The sequence below is a fragment of the Lynx rufus genome, unplaced genomic scaffold (assembly GCF_022079265.1).
Source record: "Lynx rufus isolate CCGP_SWC_20201006 ecotype Redwood Valley unplaced genomic scaffold, mLynRuf1.p SCAF_24, whole genome shotgun sequence".
Classification (NCBI taxonomy): Eukaryota; Metazoa; Chordata; class Mammalia; order Carnivora; family Felidae; genus Lynx; species Lynx rufus.
In genome coordinates this window covers 1,658,785-1,678,190 of record NW_025814839.1, presented here as the reverse complement: position 1 = coordinate 1,678,190, position 19,406 = coordinate 1,658,785, and the positions used below count along the sequence as shown (strand labels likewise).

Here is a 19,406-nt window from a genome sequence, read left to right as displayed (position 1 = left end):
AGACAATGAATTCTTATTCAGCACTAAAAGAAATGAGCTATAAAGCCACAGAAAGGAGGAAACTTAAGTATCTATTACTAAGTGAAAGAAGTCAACCAAAGTGACATACTGTGTGATTCCAGTGATACGACATTTTGGAAAAGGTAAAAGTATGGACACAGTGATAAGATCAGTAGTTATCAGGGGTTAGAGGTTGAGGGGAGGAGGGATGAACAGGCACAGCACAGGATATTTAGGGCACTGAAAATGTATAGTATAATAATGGTGGGTATATGTCATTACATGTTTGTTTTGACCCACAGAATGTACAATAGGAAGAGTGGATTATAATATAAACTATGGACTCTGGGTGATGATGTGTCAATATAGGTTTTTCAGTTGTAACTAATGTACCAAATGGTGGGAGATGCTGATAATGGAGGAAGCTGTGCATATGTGGAGGCTGGGGATTTTTGGGAATTCTCTGTACCTTCCCTCAATTGCCCTGTGAACCTAAAACTACTCTTAAAAAATAAAGTCCTAAAAAAAAGAAGAGGAGGAAGAAGAGCTATCCAAGCAGAGAGAATTGTATGGGTACGTCCCAGGAAGGTATTGCACGGTTCCTCCTTTGCAGTGCTTTGGGGTAACTTCTTGCTATCAGAAGAAGCAAATTAAAAGTATTAAGAAGCATCAGAATGTGGTGGCATTTTCAAGAATTTCACCTGGAAAAGGTGACTGTTGAAACAGGCCCAAAATGAACTGATTGGATGAAAACCCAGCCAGGGGAGATTAAGAACAGTTAACACTGATTGAGTGGATATTATATGCAGGGCTATCTTCTGAGCCTTTACGCAAATTCAGTCATTTAATGCTCATACAGGCCAGTGTTGTAGGTACAGGAGAGTACAGAGAGGTCAGTTGAGGCATTTGCCCAAGATTACTCAGCAAGTGATTGAGCACTGTCAACCACTGAGCTGTCCAACTGCTTCCAGAAACGTTTGTGTGCAGAGCTCCAAGTACCAGAAGCTGAAGACCAGAGACTCCTATTTGGCTTGCATAGTAATTTTTAAAATGTTGACTTGGCTGTCAATATTTAAAACTCAGAACATTTTGCACAAGGATCCAGTTTTCTGGCGTGGCCATACCAGAGTTGCATTTCCTCGGGGCTTTAATCTGACTGGTTCTGCTCTCTTTATTGTTGTCTGTGGGGGTGTGAGCCCTCCTGTTTGCATCCTTCGAGCCGTCATATCCCAGACACTGAGACCTTGCGCCAGTCATGGCTTGTTTGTTTATTTTCATGCCTGCTGACTCCTTCAGGCATAAGATCCATCCTTAGGAAACAAAGACTTGCTCATGAGAATCCCTTGCCCTTTCTTAGCAGTCTTGGACTGTTTCCCTATTTTGGACTCTGAATGGATTGATATACCATAGAAAGAAAAGCTTGACTAATTAGATATATGGACTAAAAAAAAAGAAGAAAAGTTTTCAAATTTTAAATGTAGGTGCTTGGGACTATGATGATACTCTTGGTAAGCATTGTTAAACTGTATAAAAACATTTTATTTTACTCATGCTTTTCCCTCCCACAGGCCTCGTTAAATCCAAAGATACAAGCATGTAGCCTAAGTAACGGATTTATTATTGTAGTGGATCAATCGGTGATCCTGCTTGACAGTGTTTGTAGATTGCTTCAACTGCATCTTATATTTGGTAAGTCTAATGTAATGAAATAAAATAAATTGGAAGTCAGATATAGCTTTCTGCCAATTTCTACTGCATTGCCTTTTCTTTACTTCATTATTTCTAAGACTTGAAATTGGACTATTTCAAGAAATTAATCTTGAATGCCTTTTTGGACAAAGAGTACTAGATGCAAGGGATCCTGAGATTAGCCCCTTCCTCAGTAAATCTAAAGGGTACATGTAAAACAAATTGACTTTACTTGCCTGGTTTTTAAAATTAGAATTACTGTAGAAACCAGTTGAGCTCATTTGTGTTCACATTCCTGAATCTTGTACATAATTTCAATATCAAGACAGGTATTTGAATAGTTTTAGAATATATATAGCCGTGTAAAAAGTTTTTAAATTACTTATAAATTCTTCGTTGAGTTGAAGGACTTAAAGTATATGCAAATGTGGACGTAAGAATAAGGGACAAGTCAGTGAGTGTGCTGAAATATAGGTGAAAACATTGTGAATGCTTTTTCTGAAATTGTGAGTGGTGGTTGTTGAAGTGTTTGTTTAAGAACTTAGACAACAGAAAAAGTCAGGAGGTATGCATGTGAGAAGCCAATCCTGATCGCAGTATGGAGGCAAGGAACTCCTATTTTGTGGAATCTTAATGTATCTACCCTGAATGATCCACAAGATTGACAGTTTCATCATGGAGTAGTGGGCTGTGTTAACATGTAATACACTTGTGGAAAGTGTTTATGTCTCATCTTATCCACAAGGGCTATCCTGAGGGCTCCAGTCAGTGCTGCAACATGCATGGCTCTTCCAAACTATCTTTTCCTGCTCTACTTTTTCTTTTTTTCCAGAAAATTTACCACCTTCTTACATATCATGTAATTTATTATGCTCTAATTGTTTACCATGTATTTCTGCCTTGGGATTTGAGCTCCATGAAGGTGGGACTCTTTTGTTACTATTCTTAGATATATGCAAAAGACCTAGGCCATTGCTTAGCATGCAGTAAGTGGTCAGTAAATCTTTGTTCACTGAATACAAGAGTAACATTCTTTTTAAAAATTTTTTTTAGTTTATTTATCTGAGAAAGTGAGAATGTACAAGCAGGGGAGGGGCAGAGAAAGAGAGAGGAGACAGAGAGAATCCCAAGCAAGCTCTGCACTGCCAGTGCAGAGCCCAATGCAGGGCTCAGACTCACAAACTGTGAGATCATGACCTGAGCCGAAGTCAAACACTTAACCAACTGAGCCACCCAGGTGCCCCACATTATTTTATTTTATTTTATTTTATTTTATTTTATTTTATTTTATTTTATTTTATTTTATTTTATTTTGTTTTGTTTTGTTTTGTTTTATTCTTTTTTAAATAATTTATTGTCAAGTTAGCTTACATACAGATACAGTGTATACAGTGTAGTCTTGTCTTCAGTAATAGATTCCTGTGATTCATCTCTTACATAGAATACCCAGTGCTCATCCCAGCAAATGCCCTCCTCAATGCCCATGCCCCATTTTCACTGCCTCCTCACCCTCAACCCCTCCCCTCCACATTCTTTTTTAATCACCACCTTTTGGAAGTATTTAAGAGAAACTTGAATAGTTGGCTTTTAATGACAAAATTTGCAAATTTCTTGCATTGATTGAAAATAAACGTTTTTGAAGGAAGCTTATAACTTTTTGTTTTTTAGTGCAAAAAGATGGTTTTATTAAAGCAAGAGGACAGGACCTGTGGGCAGAAAGAGTTGTGGGAAGCTTGTAACTTTGATTTGAAATTTTCAGATACCGAAGTGGATGTAGTTGGCCTATGTCAAGAAGGAAAGTTTCTTTTGGTTGGGGAGAGAAGTGGCAACTTACATCTTATTCATGTAACATCGAAGCAAACATTACTCACTAATGTAAGACGCTGTTAATGTTTTTCTTTTTGTTACCTAAATTTGAAATTATCTCTTAGACAACGAAAACTAATAAACCGTTGCTTAATTTGTGCTTTAAATGGAAAAAATAATGTTCTTTACATGAAATTTTAAGAATCATACCTCAGAAACATGAAGTAAATGCAAAATTTAAAAATTAAGATTTGAAGATAGTATGCTTGTCCAAAATAGTTTTCCACTTCAAAATTAAAATGTTTGGAACATAGGCAGAATTATTGCTAATAATAATTGATAACCCTGGGCTTTAGAGAATATAACCCTTAATTGTGTTTTCTGAGTTTAATCTTATCATTTGAAATGAATTTGCAATTAGGCTTTTATTCAGAAAGCTAATGATGAAAATCAGCGTACTTACCGGAATCTTGTTATTGAGAAAGACGGTTCAAGTGAAGGTAAGTTTTTTGAATATTTTTTAATGCTCTCTGACTAATATCCAATCAAAAAATCAACTTTATAGTTAATAAATTACATGACTCTATTTTTATGCTTTTTATACAATGTTAAATTTTCTAGTGATTCAAGTAATATTACTGTAAGAAATAAGTTTTTTATTTTAGTCCTTTTCAGAGGTTTAAATGTTCTTCTCCTAAATATAATATTCTAAACTCATTTTTACCATTTTGAGAATTCTATGATTACCAAGGAGAATTATATTCTTTTAAAATGTTTTTGTAGGTTTTAGCATATTTATCATATTTTTATTTCAACAAATGTTAACTATACTTAATTTATTTCAATATATCTAAGATTCTTTTTTCTTTTTTTTGGCAAATGAACTTTGATTTATAAAGTTTCAAGGAAGTTAACATTGTTTTTGCAAATAACAGTTCTTTGTAAATAAGCTTTATCTGTATCATTAGTATATTATTTGATGATTAGAATTTAAATGAGCAAATTGACATATTTTTAAGCTAGGTCCAAACACTGGCTTAAATTTCATATCCACACACCTTTTAGAGAAACTGGTTTGATTTTCCTTCAATAGGTACCTATTATATGCTGCTGCTTACAAACAATGGATTTTTTTGTATTACAAACCTTCAGCTTGCAAAAATTCAACAAGGTAAGTAATGGATTTTTCTTATTATTGCTTTGCAGCAATATTTCTTATTAGTTTTGGGGTAAAATTTTGAATATTTTCTTTAAGAATATTATTTTAGGGGGCACCTGGATGGCTCCATCGGTTAAGCGTCCAACTCTTGATTTCAGTTCAGGTCATGATCTCACAGTTCATGAGTTCAAGGCCTGTATCAGGCTCTGTGCTAAGGATTCTCTCTCTGCCTCTCTCCCCTGTCTCTCTCTCACAAACTAATATTTTTTTAAAAAAGAGAGAGGGTGCCTGGGTGGCTCAGTCAGTTAAGTGTCTGACTTCAGCACAGGTCCTGATCTCACAGTTTGTGAGTTTGAGCCCCAGATTGGGCTCTCTGCTGTCAGTGTGGAGCCTGCTTTGGATCTTCTGTCTCCCTTTCTCTGCCCCTCCCCTGCTCTCTCTCTCAAAAATAAATAAACATTAAAAAAAAGAGAGAATATTATTTTAGTTTCATTAGATTCTATGATACTGCATATACTTTTTTTAAAGTATTCATATTATGTTTCTCCATTATGAGGGCTGCAACAGAATCTGAGGAAATGTACTTTGTTTGTAGCCTTTAAGGGGTTTATAGATTAGCTGGGGAGACAAGACACACACTAGCATAATAATAAATGCTCTTTGATGGAAAGAATGAACCTGGAAACTGAAGTGACTATATAAACATGTTAACAATAACAGACAATAATTCATAGTATGTGCTAAGTGAATGGATGGACCATACATTCCTGTGAGCTGGGAAAGGTTAAGGAATTAGTTCAGAGCATGTGTTCAGCAAGTTCCTTAAATAATCTGTGTTCCAAGAACATACAAGGTCCTGGGGATACTACAAGACATAGTTCTTCATAGTGTAATGAAGAAGCCAGACAAGTAAAAGAGCTCTACCAAAATGGTGTGCAAAGTGATGAAGACTTTACAGGTAGGACTTCAGAGCTTGGATAGAAGAGTTGGAGCAGGAAGAAGACCCTCTTAGGAGGGAGAAACATGATAAGGGAAGGTATGGAGAAGCATTCCAGGGACAAAAAGGCAGCCTGGCTGGTGTCCTGACTATGACATCTTGTCACAGTTTATATCAGTGGTCAAGGGCAAAACTGAAAAGTCAACATTTCTTTATTAGTTTCTGACCTGTGTTCTTCTCACTAGATTGTATGTAATTTTGACTTAACACACAAGGGTGACTTGTGTGTATTTCATAGGTTAATACTATAAATTTAGTCTGCTTTCTCCTTTCATACAGCAATTGAGAATGTAGACTTCAACACAGCAAAAAAGGTAAGAAAACAAAACCACATTGTCTTGTTGATTCTTATATTTAAGTTTGGGGAGAGTGTTTCTGGATATTGTCTAGTGGCTAATGTTTTAGGAATTAGTGTGATATAATATTTTAATAACATTTCCATTTTAAAATGCATTTATAGGAGCACCTGGCTGGCTCCTTTGATGGAATATGCAACTCTTGGTCTCGGGGTTGTGAGTTCAAGCCCCATGTTGGGTATAGAGATTACTTAATAAAATCTTAGGGGTGCCAGAGTGGCTCAGTTGGTTAAGTGTCCGACTTCAGCTCAGGTCATGATCTTGCGGTTTGTGGGTTCAAGCCCCATATCAGGCTCTGTGCTGACAGCTCAGAGCCTGGAGTCTGCTTTGGATTCTGTGTCTCCTTCTCTTTCTGCTCCTCTTCCACTCGCTGTCTCTCAAAAATACAAACGTTTAAAAAAAATTTTTTTAATAAAATCTTAAAAAAATATCTTGGGCCCACTGGGTAGCTCAGTCAGTTGAGCATCCAGCTCTTGATTTCGGCTCAGGTATTCCCAAGGTCATAAGATCCCTGTGTTGGGCTCCATGCTAAGCATGGAGCCTGCTTAAGAATCTCCCTCTCTCCCTCTCTCTGCACCCCCAACTTGTGTGCTCTCTCTCTCTCTCAAAATAAAAAAATAAAAATAAAGCCTTTCAAAAAAAAAAAGATATCTATTTAAAAAAAAACAGGAGCTCCTGGGTGGCTCAGTTGGTTGGATATCTGACTCTTGATTTCAGCTGGGTTCGAGCCCTGTGTCATGCTCTGCGCTGACAGTGCAGAGCTTGATTGAGATTCTCTTTGTCTCTCTCTGCCCCTTCCCTGCTTGCACTCTCATTCCATCTTTCAAAATAAATAAACTTAGAAAATAAAACAAACAAAAAAAGTAAAAATGCATTTATAACAGATGGATTTAATTCATTTTTATCTTTCCAAGGAATTTTGACAGTGGAGCATATATATAACGTTCTTATTTTTGTTTAATTTTGCAGTTACAAGGACAAATCAAGTCCAGTTTTATTTCTACTGAAAATTACCATACTCTTGGTTGTCTCAATCTTGTGGCTGGAGATTTAGCCAGTGAAATTCCTGTGATAATTGGGGTAATTCTTTCTATAAAATTTTAGTTTTTTGCTTTAGAAGTGTTCCTTCATTAACATAGTTTTGGTTAAATTACAAATTAATTTGTAATATATTAACAGAAGCAGGGAAATTATAAAATTAATGTCATAAAATTAACTCAGTAAGTATACCTAAGTTTCTCTGTTGGAAAATATTGCATCTTTATTTTCACTAGTTTCTTCCTGAAATTTAGCATTTCTTTCAATTATGAGTCTAGATAAAAACAACAACAAAAATCTAATTATATTCAAGAAGTAGGCAAAAATTCAACATAATTATAGCATTTACAACGTTTTTACCTACCAAATTTGTATTTCATAGTAAGAAGCAGGCACATTTGTCTATTCTGTGTATCTGGTTCAATATTTCATTAGGGTTTCAAATGACTTAATATTTATAAATTAAAAAAAAAAGTTGTGGTTACTTTAATGAAAATACTTAATCAGAAACTATATCTCATACTACTGGAGGAGGTCTTAAAGTTTACCCCATGTCTTTGGAGTGAGTTGCCTGAATATGCCCACTCCTTATTAAATATTCACGTGATAACAGTGAACAGCAAACTTTGCTGTTCTTGCCATCCTGTTCTGTTGAAGGCAATCTAAAAGGGGAACTGGAAGATAAAAAGCTAGTTGGGCTTGAGTACATAAGTATATTCTGAAATATGTGATGTGTACAACTTGGGTGTTTCTGCTTTGAGGAGAATTCAGATCTAAGAACGAAATTTGCAATTGATGTGCTATTTTACCTCTGTAGGGAACTGGTAATTGTGCATTCTCCAAATGGGAACCAGACTCTTCCAAGAAAGGAATGACAGTTAAGAATGTTCTTGATGCAGAGATTATTAAAGGTAAAATAAGTTCATGAAACTACTTGGGGTCAACACTAGCAAGTTTTAATTTTCAGGTCAGTATCATCCTGAGTCTGGCAAACAGGCCATTTTACCTTACTGCTCTTTGAAACACGCCAGGTTAGTTAGATAATTGTCCATGTAAGCTTGACATGTTGCAGTTTTTACTCTTCATTTTAGGAGATTTTACATTTTAGTGGTCATCTAAAAATACATAGAGGCAGGAGCACCTGGGTGGCTCAGTCAGTTAAGCATCTCACTCCTGGTTTCAGCTCAGGTCACGATCCCGTGGTTTCATGACTTCAAGCCTGGCGTCAGGTTCTGGGCTGGAAGCCCAGAGCCTGCTTGGGATTCTTACTCTCCCTCTTTCTCTGCCCCTCCCCCACTCATGCTATTTCCATCTCTCTCAAAATAAAGTTAAAATATATATATGTATACATGTAGACATATACGTATATACATATATAAAGAGGCGAATGTGAGAATGCAAACTTTAGTTGTAGTAGGTCTGCCTTTCCATAAACATGATAGTTTATTATTTAAATGTGGCTATCTGTAATACAGAAATGTAGTTCTTACACACCTTGCTTTCTCTTTTGCAGGTGCAAAGAAGTTCCAGTTGATAGACAATCTACTTTTTGTTCTTGATACTGATGTATGTTTCTGATATTTCTCCTTCAATGTTTTCACTTGGTATTATGTGATATTTGTCATACTTAACAAAGATGAGGACTTTAAGTGGGGTGGATTACTATCTGGTGTGCTATGCTTTATTTCAGTACATAAATCAAAAAGATCCTACAATGTAAGATCCTGAAATATCATTAAGAAGATGTATCCGTGAAATGTCTCCTTTTGCAGAATGTGCTGAGCTTGTGGGATATTTACACTCTGACTCCCATATGGAACTGGCCCTCTCTTCACATTGAAGAGTTTCTTCTTACCACAGAAGCAGAGTCTCCTTCATCAGTCACGTGGTACATTATGACGCTAGTAGTGTTTCCTTTCTTTTAGAATCAGGCTTCTTGATCGTTGATTATGTATTACATTCTAACTAACTCTGGACAGACTGACAGGGTAAGGATCATTCCATTGCTGGCCAGATTCATTGAGAACAAATAGGTAGTTAAAACCTCCAAGTGGTTGTGTTAGAAAGAGTGTTAATCTGGGCTATAAACGTGAAGAAACCAGGTTCAGTGTCTTTGTGGGAATCAATTTTAACCTTTAAGAATACCCCTTTGACTTAGCTTCTATGTAGCGATTGGCAAAGCTTATTTTATTCACTTAAACCTTCTTTTCTCTCTTAGGCAAGGGATTACAAATCTCAAGTTAGTAGCTCTGACAATTACTGCTGATAAGGTATTGGAAGATTTTATTTCACATTTGTCCATATTATGTGTTAGAAATAGCATTAACTGGGGCGCCTGGGTGGCGCAGTCGGTTAAGCGTCCGACTTCAGCCAGGTCACGATCTCGCGGTCCGTGAGTTTGAGCCCCGCGTCGGGCTCTGGGCTGATGATGGCCCAGAGCCTGGAGCCTGCTTCCGATTCTGTGTCTCCCTCTCTCTTTGCCCCTCCCCCGTTCATGCTCTGTCTCTCTCTATCCCGAAAATAAATAAACGTTGAGAAATAGCATTAACTAATATGAAAGTAGTTAAGTAGTGCCCACTTGACAAATCAGAAATAATCCTGCAGAGTTCTTTTTTCCTCATAAAAAAAAGGATATGTCTCAGCTCCCCAATAAAAAAAAAATATTTTTTAATCTTTATTTATTTTTGAGAGAGAGAGAGAGAGAGAGAGAGAGAGACAGTGTGAGCAGGGGAGGAACAGAGAGAGACACACACACAGAATCTGAAGCAGGCTCCAGGCTCTAGGCTCTGAGCGTGAGCACAAAGCCCAACACGGGGCTCGAACTCAGGAACCCTGAGATCATGACCTGAGCCAAAGTTGGATGCTGAACTGACTGAGCCATCCAGGCACGCCTCAGCTCCCTATTTTAAATGGAGCATTGCAGGATTAAAAATATCTACAAGGGGGTGCTTTGGTGGCTCAGTCAGTTAAGTGTCCAACTCTTGATTTCGGCTCAGGGCATGATCTCACAGTTCGTGAGCTTGAGCCCCATGTCGGGCTCTGCACTGATGGTGTGGAGCCTGCTTGGGATTCTCTCTCTCCCTCTCTCTCCCACTCCCCTGCTCACTCTTCCTCAAAAATAAATAAACGTTAAAAATATATATCCATAAGAAAATGTTCATTAGAGTGACCCATACAGTTCTGGTACTGAGGAATTACATGCATCCTAGATACAAATTGTAGAAGGAACACCAGATGTACAGTTTTTTATTCAACAGATTTGAAAGGTGGAATAGAGCATAATTTTATATGTAACATTTAAATAATACAGCAGTGGTCTTCGTTATAAAATTGTTTTTGCATTTAGTTTTGTACTAAGTGTTTTAATCTAGCCACTTGATATAAAGTGCTATCTTATCCTTGTAGGTTTATATGACCTACTAAATTAATTGCTCTTCTCTTTTTCTTAGATGAAAAATCTCGTGGTTTATTCATTACCTATGATGGAAATACTGTATTCTTTGGAAGTATCTAGCGTTTCATCTCTGGTCCAGTCAGGAATTAGCACAGTAAGTTGATGTGTATTTTGTACTTTATAATAAAAAAAATTAAGAATAAGCTAAGGGGTGCCTGCCTGACTGAGAAGAGCATTCGACCCTTGATCTTCAGGTCGTAAGTTTGAGCTCCACACTGGGTGTAGAGATACTTAAATAAATAAAAACTTAAACTAAGCATGAGTGGAACTGGTGTAATACCTGAATAGAGCTCAGGTTTATAACTATATTTGTTGTTACCAGAGGTTCTCAAATATACTTGCCCAAACCAAGTCTTCATGTAAGAAAAAGAAAAGCATATTAATCAAATGAAACCTGAACCATCTGCTTATTCAGTTTTCTTGTGTCTCCACAGGAAATATGAATGATAAGCAATTTGGGCGGAGGGTCATTGCTTTTACTGATTTATCTTTTAATTTTAATCTTTCAAAAAACATTTTACTACATTTGTTTCGTGTCTTCACACACAGATGCACACATATGCACACACAGACACACTATATTTTTCCAAACTATTCGGAATTTACTTGCAGACATCATGGCCTGTTACCCCTAAATGCGTCAGCAGGTCTCTCCTGAGAATAAGGGCATTTTTCTATAATACCGGTGTTAAATTTAACATTAATACAATACTGTTCCGAAATACACCATCCAGATCCAAATTTTACCAATTGTGCCAATTACTTTAAAGCTGTTTTTTTGTTTTGTTTTATTTTTGTTTTTTCCTTAATCCAGGATCTAATCAAGCATCTTATATGGAATTTTGTTGTCATGGTCACATGGTCTACTATAATGTGCAATAGTTCCTTAGTCTTTTTTTTCAAGACATTGACATTTCCAAATCCTAGTCTGTTGTGTTGTACAGTGTCCCTCTATTTGGATATGTCTGGTTATTGCATCATAATTAGACACATGCTGAGCTTTCTTGGCAAGGATACCACATAGGTTATACTGTATTCAGCTGTGTCATGTTAAGGGGCTTATGTCCATTTGTCCTATAACTGATGATAAATGTGATTACTTGGTTAAGGCAGTTTTGCCAGATTTCTCCACTGTAGAGGTGCTTTTTCTCCTTTGTAATTGCTAAGTAAATTCTCTGGTATTTTTTTGAAACTATGGAATATCCTTTTTTCCCAACAGTTTTTCACAGTGAGTTTAGAATCCATTGATGAATAATTCTCACCTAAACCAGTTGTTACCTTAGTAACCAAAATGAATTATTTTAAAAAATTTTTTTTCAAAGTTTATTTATTTAGAGAGATACAGGGACAGCGTGAGTGGGAGAGGGGTAGAGAGAGAGGGAGAGAGAGAGAATCCCAATCAGGACCTGCGCTGTCATCACAGAGCCCCCTGGGGGCCTGAACCCATGAAACCCTGAGATCATAACCTGAGCTGATACCAAGAGTCAGACGCTTAACTGACTGAGCCACCCAGGTGCCCCTAAAATGAATTATTTCTATGTTTCAGTTTTAAACTTTTTTTTTTATTGTTGTAGGATACCATATACCTTTTGGAAGGAATTTGCAAAAATGATTCAAAGTAGGTCATATTTTGTTTTATTAAATAAATCGTTAAATAGCAGCTAAGTTACAATTTACTTATTAATACTATTAATTCATTCACCCTGAAAACTTTTTTCAGACTATCTGAAGATTCAGTCTCTGTTGTAGTACTCAGGTGTCTTACAGAAGCTTTACCAGAAAACAGGTAACTTCTCATATTCTTTTAAGCCTTACCCCTTGATAACCTTAAATTCCCTGATTAATAAAGATTTCACTGAAATTTGTTTTTCACTTCATCAGATTGAGTCGGTTACTTCACAAACACAGATTTGCTGAAGCTGAGAGCTTTGCTATTCAGTTTGGACTAGATGTTGAGGTAATCATGAATTCATTTGTTCATCAAACGAGCATTTCTTCATGTAGTAGAGACTGGGGAGACAGACATGTGAGGCGTAATTGCAATTTAGTATGATCAGTCCTATGATTAAGATATGACCAAAGTAGACTAGGAATTCAAAGGAGAGATGGAAATATACTGGGGCAGAAAGACTTCACAGAGATCATTTTATGTCAGATCTTGACGGTGTTCCCGATAGTCCAGTGGAAGGTAGGGAATTCTAGGTGTAAGGACAGCATAAGTAAAGTGAGGGAGGCGTACAGGGCTTCCAGGAACTCCCAGTAATTAGGTAAGAGTAGAATGTAGGTTATACACACCATGCAGTAAAAGGAACTGATAATGGAGAACTAGGTGATCAGAGCATGGGGAGCCTTGTGTGTGTTGCAGAGGATTTAGGTTGTGTTCTGCAGGTGATAGGGAGTTAATACAAGTGTCCTGATTAGATTGTCACTTTGTAAAGCTGGAGAATTGTTTGGAAAGGGGCAGACTAGAGGTGTGAAGACCAGTTGGGAGACTGAACAGCTTTCTGTGGGAGACCAAACTAGTGCAGTGAGGTGGAGATGTACAAGAGGGAGGTCTGACATGAGAGGCACAGGGAAGGTGGAATCAGTGGGACTAGTGATCAAACACAGGGAGGGACAGATGTCGGGATTGGACTGGCGGGACTCTGGCTCAGCATACTTGTGGGATGGGGACGGCACTCCCTAAAATGAGAAATATGTGTGGAAGAGCAGGTAGTGGTAAAAGATGAAGGATCTGCTTTATAAAAACTGGAAACGAGCCTTTCTGGTAGGAGGTTGGAGAGTGATCTTAGCTGAATTTAGAGGTAGGTAACAACAGGGGATGCCTCAGACTACTTGGGAAGAATGTGTAGGGTAGAGAGATCTCACGTCAGGATGAGATCCAGGGGTACCAGCATGTGGGAAGTTGAGGAAGAAGGGCTGTATACACATTTGGGAAGAAATAAAGGAGGAAAACCACAAGAATGTATGATTATAGATAGAAGTCAAGGAAAGAGAAACTTTAGAGTCTAGTGCAAAGTGATCAACAGTTTCAAATACTGCAGATAAGATCAAGTATTAAGGGGCGGGCTCCTGGGTGGTTCAGTCGATTAAGTGTCCAACTTCGGCTCAGGTTGTTGAACTACTACTGACTCTTGATTTCAGGTCAGGTCATGATCTTAGGGTCGTGGGATCAAACCTGTGTTGGGCTCCATGCTTACAATTCTCTCTTTCTCTCTCTGTCTCTGTCTTTCCCTCTCTACTCCTCTCCCCTGCTTGCACTCTCTCTCTCTCAAAAAATAAAAAATAAGTGGGGCGCCTGGGTGGCTCAGTCGGTTGAGCGTCCGACTTCGGCTCAGGTCATGATCTCACAGTCCGTGAGTTCGAGCCCCGCATCGGGCTCTGGGCTGATGGCTCAGAGCCTGGAGCCTGCTTCTGACTCTGTGTCTCCCTCTCTCTCTCTGCCCCTCCCCTGTTCATGCTCTGTCTCTCTCTGTCTCAAAAATTAAAAAATAAAAAAATAAAAAAAAATAAAATAAAATAAATAAGTAAATATAAAAATAAAAGATGACCACACAATTATGTTGCATGTCTAGTTTTCTAAGTTTGTCAAAGGTTCTTTAGCAGCTAGAAATAGCATGAGTTAGAAATACCCAAAACCTCAGGTTCCTTTTTTATAAACCAAATACCAACTTTGATTCTCTAATTCCGAAAGCTAAAAATGATAAGAAAGCATAGTTTCTCTACTTCTGTTTCTCCACTCCCTGAAAAACTTTCACTGATTTTTTATTCTGTTCACTTTTTAATTTTACTGTTATTTTTATTTATTTTATTTTTTTAATGTTTTATTTATTTTTGAGAGAGAGAGAGAGAGAGAGAGGCAGAATATGAGCAGGGGTGGGACAGAGAGAGAGGGAGACACAGAATCTGAAGAAAGCTCCAGGCTCTGAGCTGTCAGCACAGAGCCCGATGCGTGGCTCGAACTCGTGAACTGCGAGATCATGACCTGAACTGAAGTTGGATGCTCAACTGACTGAGCCACCCAGACGCCCCAAATTTTTTTATTATTTTTAAAGTAATCTCTATGTCCAATGTGGGTCTCGAACTCACGACCCCAAGACTGAGTCACAGGCTCTACTGACTGAGCCAGCCAGGCACCCCCATTCGCTTTTTTAAAAAATAGTTATTGCAAAATTTTCAGATGTTCAAAAAGGTAATATAACACTCACATACTCATCACCCTACTTTAAAAAAAAAAAAAAAGATATTACCAATATAGCTTAAGACCTCTTTCTTTTCTTCCCAAATACATCATTCTCCTAACCCCAACCAGAAGTATCCATTATTCTGATTTTAGTGCTTAATACTCCATTAATTTCTCTATCTCTTTGGTCATATAACTTTCTAAACAACTCACAAAGTTGTTTTGCATGCTTTAAAATGTTACATTTTTAAAACAGAGGGGCGCCCTCCACCCTCTTAGGAAATATTAAGTCTTTACTACAATCAGGTTTTTCCTACATTACTCCCCGAGACTTTTCAAGACATGTCAATGACCTACCTAATCAACATATCCAACAGACATCTTCTAGTTTTTCTTGTTTTTTTGGGTTTCTTTGTTTTGTTTTGTTTTTTTTGGGAGAGAGAGAGGAGAGGGATAGAGGGAGAGAGAATCCCAGGCAGGCTCCATGCTCAGTGCAGAGGCTGATACTCAGGGCTTGATCCCACAGCCCTGGGATCATGACCTGAATGGAAATCTAGAGTCAGTTGCTCAACCGACTGTGCCACCCAGACACCCCTGTATCGTCCTCTTTTAAAAACCAGTTCCATCCCTTTGGAACTGCGTAACTTCAGGTGCATTCCTTATCCTTCCTGGAGTGTCAGTTTTCTTGACTGTATAATGGGAATATTAATATTCACCCTATAGAGTTAGGGTGAGGTATAAATGGTTGCTCAGGTTTTTATGAGAATTAAATGAGATAATTCACATAAGGCTACTAGTACCCTTAGTTAAGGACTCAGTGGTCTCCATAACTCTTAGTAATCTGGATTACCTTTTGGTCATCTAAGTGTTAGCTTCTTTACTGTTTACTCCTGGGCCAAATGAGACTTAACCCTTTTCAATAACAGTCTATTGCCTGCAGTCTAGAAAGTCATCCACAGGCATTATTTTGCTTCAAGTTGCTTAATGTAGCATTTCTAAATTACAGCTTGTTTACAAGGTGAAATCCAATGATATATTAGAGAGACTAGCCTTGAGTTCGGCGGACACCAGCGAGCAGACTAAATGGCAAAAACTCGTAGATGAAGCTAAGGAAAATCTACATAAAATCCAGGTGTGTTTTCCGTGTCATGTATGAGAGTATTCGGATTGATGGATTGAATAACATTTAGTTGCCTCATTATGTCTGGTATTTCTGAACCAGGACGATGAATTTGTGGTGAATTACTGCTTGGAGGCTCAGTGGATAACCTATGAAACCACCCAGGAAATGCTAAATTATGCAAAAACAAGGGTAAGTTTTTATAACATTTGTACCTGATAGTTTGTCTCATGCAAGATAAACCGTCTCAAAAAAAAAGAATTGTGTCTCTATCATAGACCTTTTTTTTGTTTGTTTGTTTATTTAATGTTTATTTATTTTTGAGAGAGAGAGCCTGAGCAGGGGCAGAGAGAGAGGGAGACACAGAATCCCAAGGAGGCTCCATGTTGTCAGCACAGAGCCCTATGTGGGTCTCGAACTCACAGACCTTGAGATCGTGACCTGAGTCGAAGTCAGACACTCAACCAACTGAGCCACCCAGGCGCCCCATCATAGACCTGTTTTTTTTTTGTTTTTTTTTTTTTTAATTTTTTTTTAACGTTTATTTATTTTTGGGACAGAGAGAGACAGAGCATGAACGGGGGAGGGGCGGAGAGAGAGAGGGAGACACAGAATCGGAAACAGGCTCCAGGCTCTGAGCCATCAGCCCAGAGCCTGACGCGGGGCTCGAACTCACGGACCGCGAGATCGTGACCTGGCTGAAGTCGGACGCTTAACCGACTGCGCCACCCAGGCGCCCCCATAGACCTGTTTTTAAAGTGCATTTTTACGCTGTAGTTTCCCCTCTGAACTTTGATCACCATTGCTAGTTTTATTCCTTAAAATTAAGGTGTAACACATGGGCAAAATGTTATGAGTTGTTTTCATAAAATGCATTATTTTTTAAAGTATGTCATTCTTTATTGTTCACGGTTCATCTCAGAGTTCAGTGCAATTTGATAATTTGTTTCCTTTCACAGAAAATCCATCTTTCATGAAAAAACTAATATAGCAGATACTCTAACTGTGTTTCTTATTGTTCATCTTAGCTTTTGAAAAAAGAAGATAAAACTGTTCCTGTCTATTCTGATGGCTTAAAAGAGGTAATTACATTGGACTTAATTTGAGGGCAAATATGTACCTTTACAATATGTTTTTCAGTTCAAGATAGACCTATATTTTTTCAAGAGTGTTATTTTAACTCTTGTTTTCTTACTGAAAAATGGGAATAATAGTACTTACAGGGTTACTTTGGAATCAGATGAATTAATTTATATAAATCATTTTGTGTAGTGCCTGGCACCTGTTAAGCACACAAATAAACGTAAACTGTGATGGTGATTATCAGAGTATAAAAGTATAATCCAGCTGGATTTTACCATAAGGCATTTATAAACCACTGGGAAAACTAATTAATTTTGAAGGGCACCTTTAGTCAGTGTGCAAATGCCTTCTCTTTTGCAGTTTTATTGCATTTAATGTGATTGGAAGTGTTTCCATTAGTCCACATTGTTTTTGTTTTGTGTTACATAAATGCAGTCCTATTTATGGGAATTGACCAATAATATGGGATGAAATGGGCGTGTGTGTAAGACTTCTGAAACAGAATGCCTAATTTTTGGTGTTTTTAATTGTTATTGCTTGCAACTTTCAGATTATCAGATTATTTCTATTTAGGTACTAAGGGCTCATGCAAAATTGACTACTTTTTATGGAGCATTTGGACCAGAAAAATTCAGGTGAAAAATTCCTCATTTTTCATTTTTAGATTATGAGTTAGGTTTTAGTTTAGAGTGTCATAAAAGATACAGTATTGCTTTGACTGAATGTTGTTTCTGGGAATTGAGTGATGGAAAATACTATTTTCCTGATGAGTTTTAGATACTCTTCTGCACCATCTTTGGAAAACTGATAAATTTGAAAGGTGGGGCACCTGGGTGGCTCAGTTGGCTACGCATCCGACTTCGGCTCAGGTTATGATCTCACAGTTCATGAGTTCAAGCCCTGCATTGGGCTCTGTGCTGACAGCTCAGAGCCTGGAGCCTGCTTCAGATTCTGTGCCTCCCTCTCTCTCTGCCCCACCCCTACTTGCACTCTGTCTCTCAAAAATGAATAAACGTTAAAAAATTTTTTTAAATTTGGAAGGCAAATTTAAATGCATATACCTTTGCCCTAGCAATTTCACTTCTGGCAATTGATTCTGTTAGATATACTAACACGTACACCAAGAGTAGCATTATTTACATGTATGAGGTATACCTTAAAGATAAAACAAGTTACGGGGCGCCTGGGTGGCTCAGTTGGTTAAATGTAACTCAGTTTCGGCTCAGGTCATGATCTCACAGTTCGTGAGTTCAAGCCCTGCATTGGGCTCCCTTCTAACAATGCGGAGCCTGCTTGGGATTCTTTCTCTCCCCCTCTCTCAACCCTCCCCAGCTCAAGCTTGAGCTCTCTCTTAAAATAAATAAACTTTAAAAATTTTTTAAAAAAAGATAAGACAACAACAAAGAGAAGTTTTATTGTTTTCTTTATGGCTAGTCAATCTCCCTTTCCCTGCTAATTGCAATATTATGCTAACAATCTGGCATGTATTTGTCTGTCTCTGGACTTTGTATTTGGTTGATTTTATATTCTTTATTCACCAGTATGAAATAGTCTTGATTAATGTAACTTTAGAATGTCCTATTATCTGGTAGACTAACCCTACTGTACTTTCCTTTTCAGAATTTGGGGGGGGCATTTTCTCATGTTTGTTTTTCTGTATGATGTTTGGAATGAGAATCAGCTTACCCAGTTTAAAGAAATCTTATTTTTATTGGGATTTTAAGTTTTTATTTATTTCTATCTTTTATTGGGAATGTGCTGAATCTAAGATCAATTTGGGGAGAACCAGCATCTTTACAGTATTGAATCTTCCTATTTAAGGACAGTATGTGTCTTCCTACTCATTCTGTTCTTTTTTTGTGTTCACAGCAGTATCTATTCAGTTGCTTTCATACAGATTTTGTACACTTTTTGTTAATTTTATTTTAAATTGTTTTCTACTGTTATAAATGGGATGTTTCATCATATTTTTGAAAGACATGAAAAGCTGTTGATTTTTTTAAATTGCTTTTTAACCAGATACTTTATCAAATTCCTTTATTATTCATAATGTTTCAGTTGATCTAATTTTTTCCAAGTATATAATTATATATTCAAATAATGATAATTTTGCCTCACTTTTTCTCTTTACCTAATCTCATCAGTGCATATAGAGCAGTATTAAATATAGTGGTAATAGGTATCCTTCTCTTGTAACTGGCATTTATGGGAATCCTTATTTTGCTTTACAATTAAGCATGATATAGGCTTTTAGTGTGTTTCTCTTTTTATCATTTTAAGAATTTTAAGGAGGGGCGCATGGGTGGCTCAGTCGGTTAAGTGTCCGACTTCGGCTCGGGTCATGATCTCGCGGTTCGTGTGTTCAAACCCCGCGTCATGCTCTGTGCTGATGGCTCAGAGCCTGGAGCCTATTTCGGATTCTGTGTCTCCCTCTCTCTCTGACCCTCCCCCGTTCATGCTCTGTCTCTCTCTGTCTCAAAAATAAATAAACGTTAAAAAAAAAAAAAGAATTTTAAGGAAA

General features: G+C 37.5%; 1 protein-coding gene across 1 annotated transcript in view; it reads left to right on the top strand.

Moving 5' to 3' along the window:
- KNTC1 (kinetochore associated 1) overlaps positions 1 to 19,406 on the top strand; it is a 73,114-nt gene that overhangs the window by 4,557 nt on the left and 49,151 nt on the right. Inside the window, exons 3-20 of the mRNA XM_047088416.1 lie at positions 1,569 to 1,689; positions 3,449 to 3,564; positions 3,917 to 3,995; positions 4,589 to 4,666; positions 5,931 to 5,965; positions 6,977 to 7,087; positions 7,863 to 7,956; positions 8,559 to 8,611; positions 8,818 to 8,933; positions 9,264 to 9,315; positions 10,495 to 10,593; positions 12,074 to 12,117; positions 12,220 to 12,285; positions 12,381 to 12,456; positions 15,689 to 15,814; positions 15,905 to 15,994; positions 16,831 to 16,884; positions 17,459 to 17,520. Of these exons, the coding sequence (XP_046944372.1) occupies positions 1,569 to 1,689; positions 3,449 to 3,564; positions 3,917 to 3,995; positions 4,589 to 4,666; positions 5,931 to 5,965; positions 6,977 to 7,087; positions 7,863 to 7,956; positions 8,559 to 8,611; positions 8,818 to 8,933; positions 9,264 to 9,315; positions 10,495 to 10,593; positions 12,074 to 12,117; positions 12,220 to 12,285; positions 12,381 to 12,456; positions 15,689 to 15,814; positions 15,905 to 15,994; positions 16,831 to 16,884; positions 17,459 to 17,520 (1,472 nt within the window). The remainder of the gene's footprint in view (positions 1 to 1,568; positions 1,690 to 3,448; positions 3,565 to 3,916; positions 3,996 to 4,588; positions 4,667 to 5,930; positions 5,966 to 6,976; positions 7,088 to 7,862; positions 7,957 to 8,558; positions 8,612 to 8,817; positions 8,934 to 9,263; positions 9,316 to 10,494; positions 10,594 to 12,073; positions 12,118 to 12,219; positions 12,286 to 12,380; positions 12,457 to 15,688; positions 15,815 to 15,904; positions 15,995 to 16,830; positions 16,885 to 17,458; positions 17,521 to 19,406) is intronic.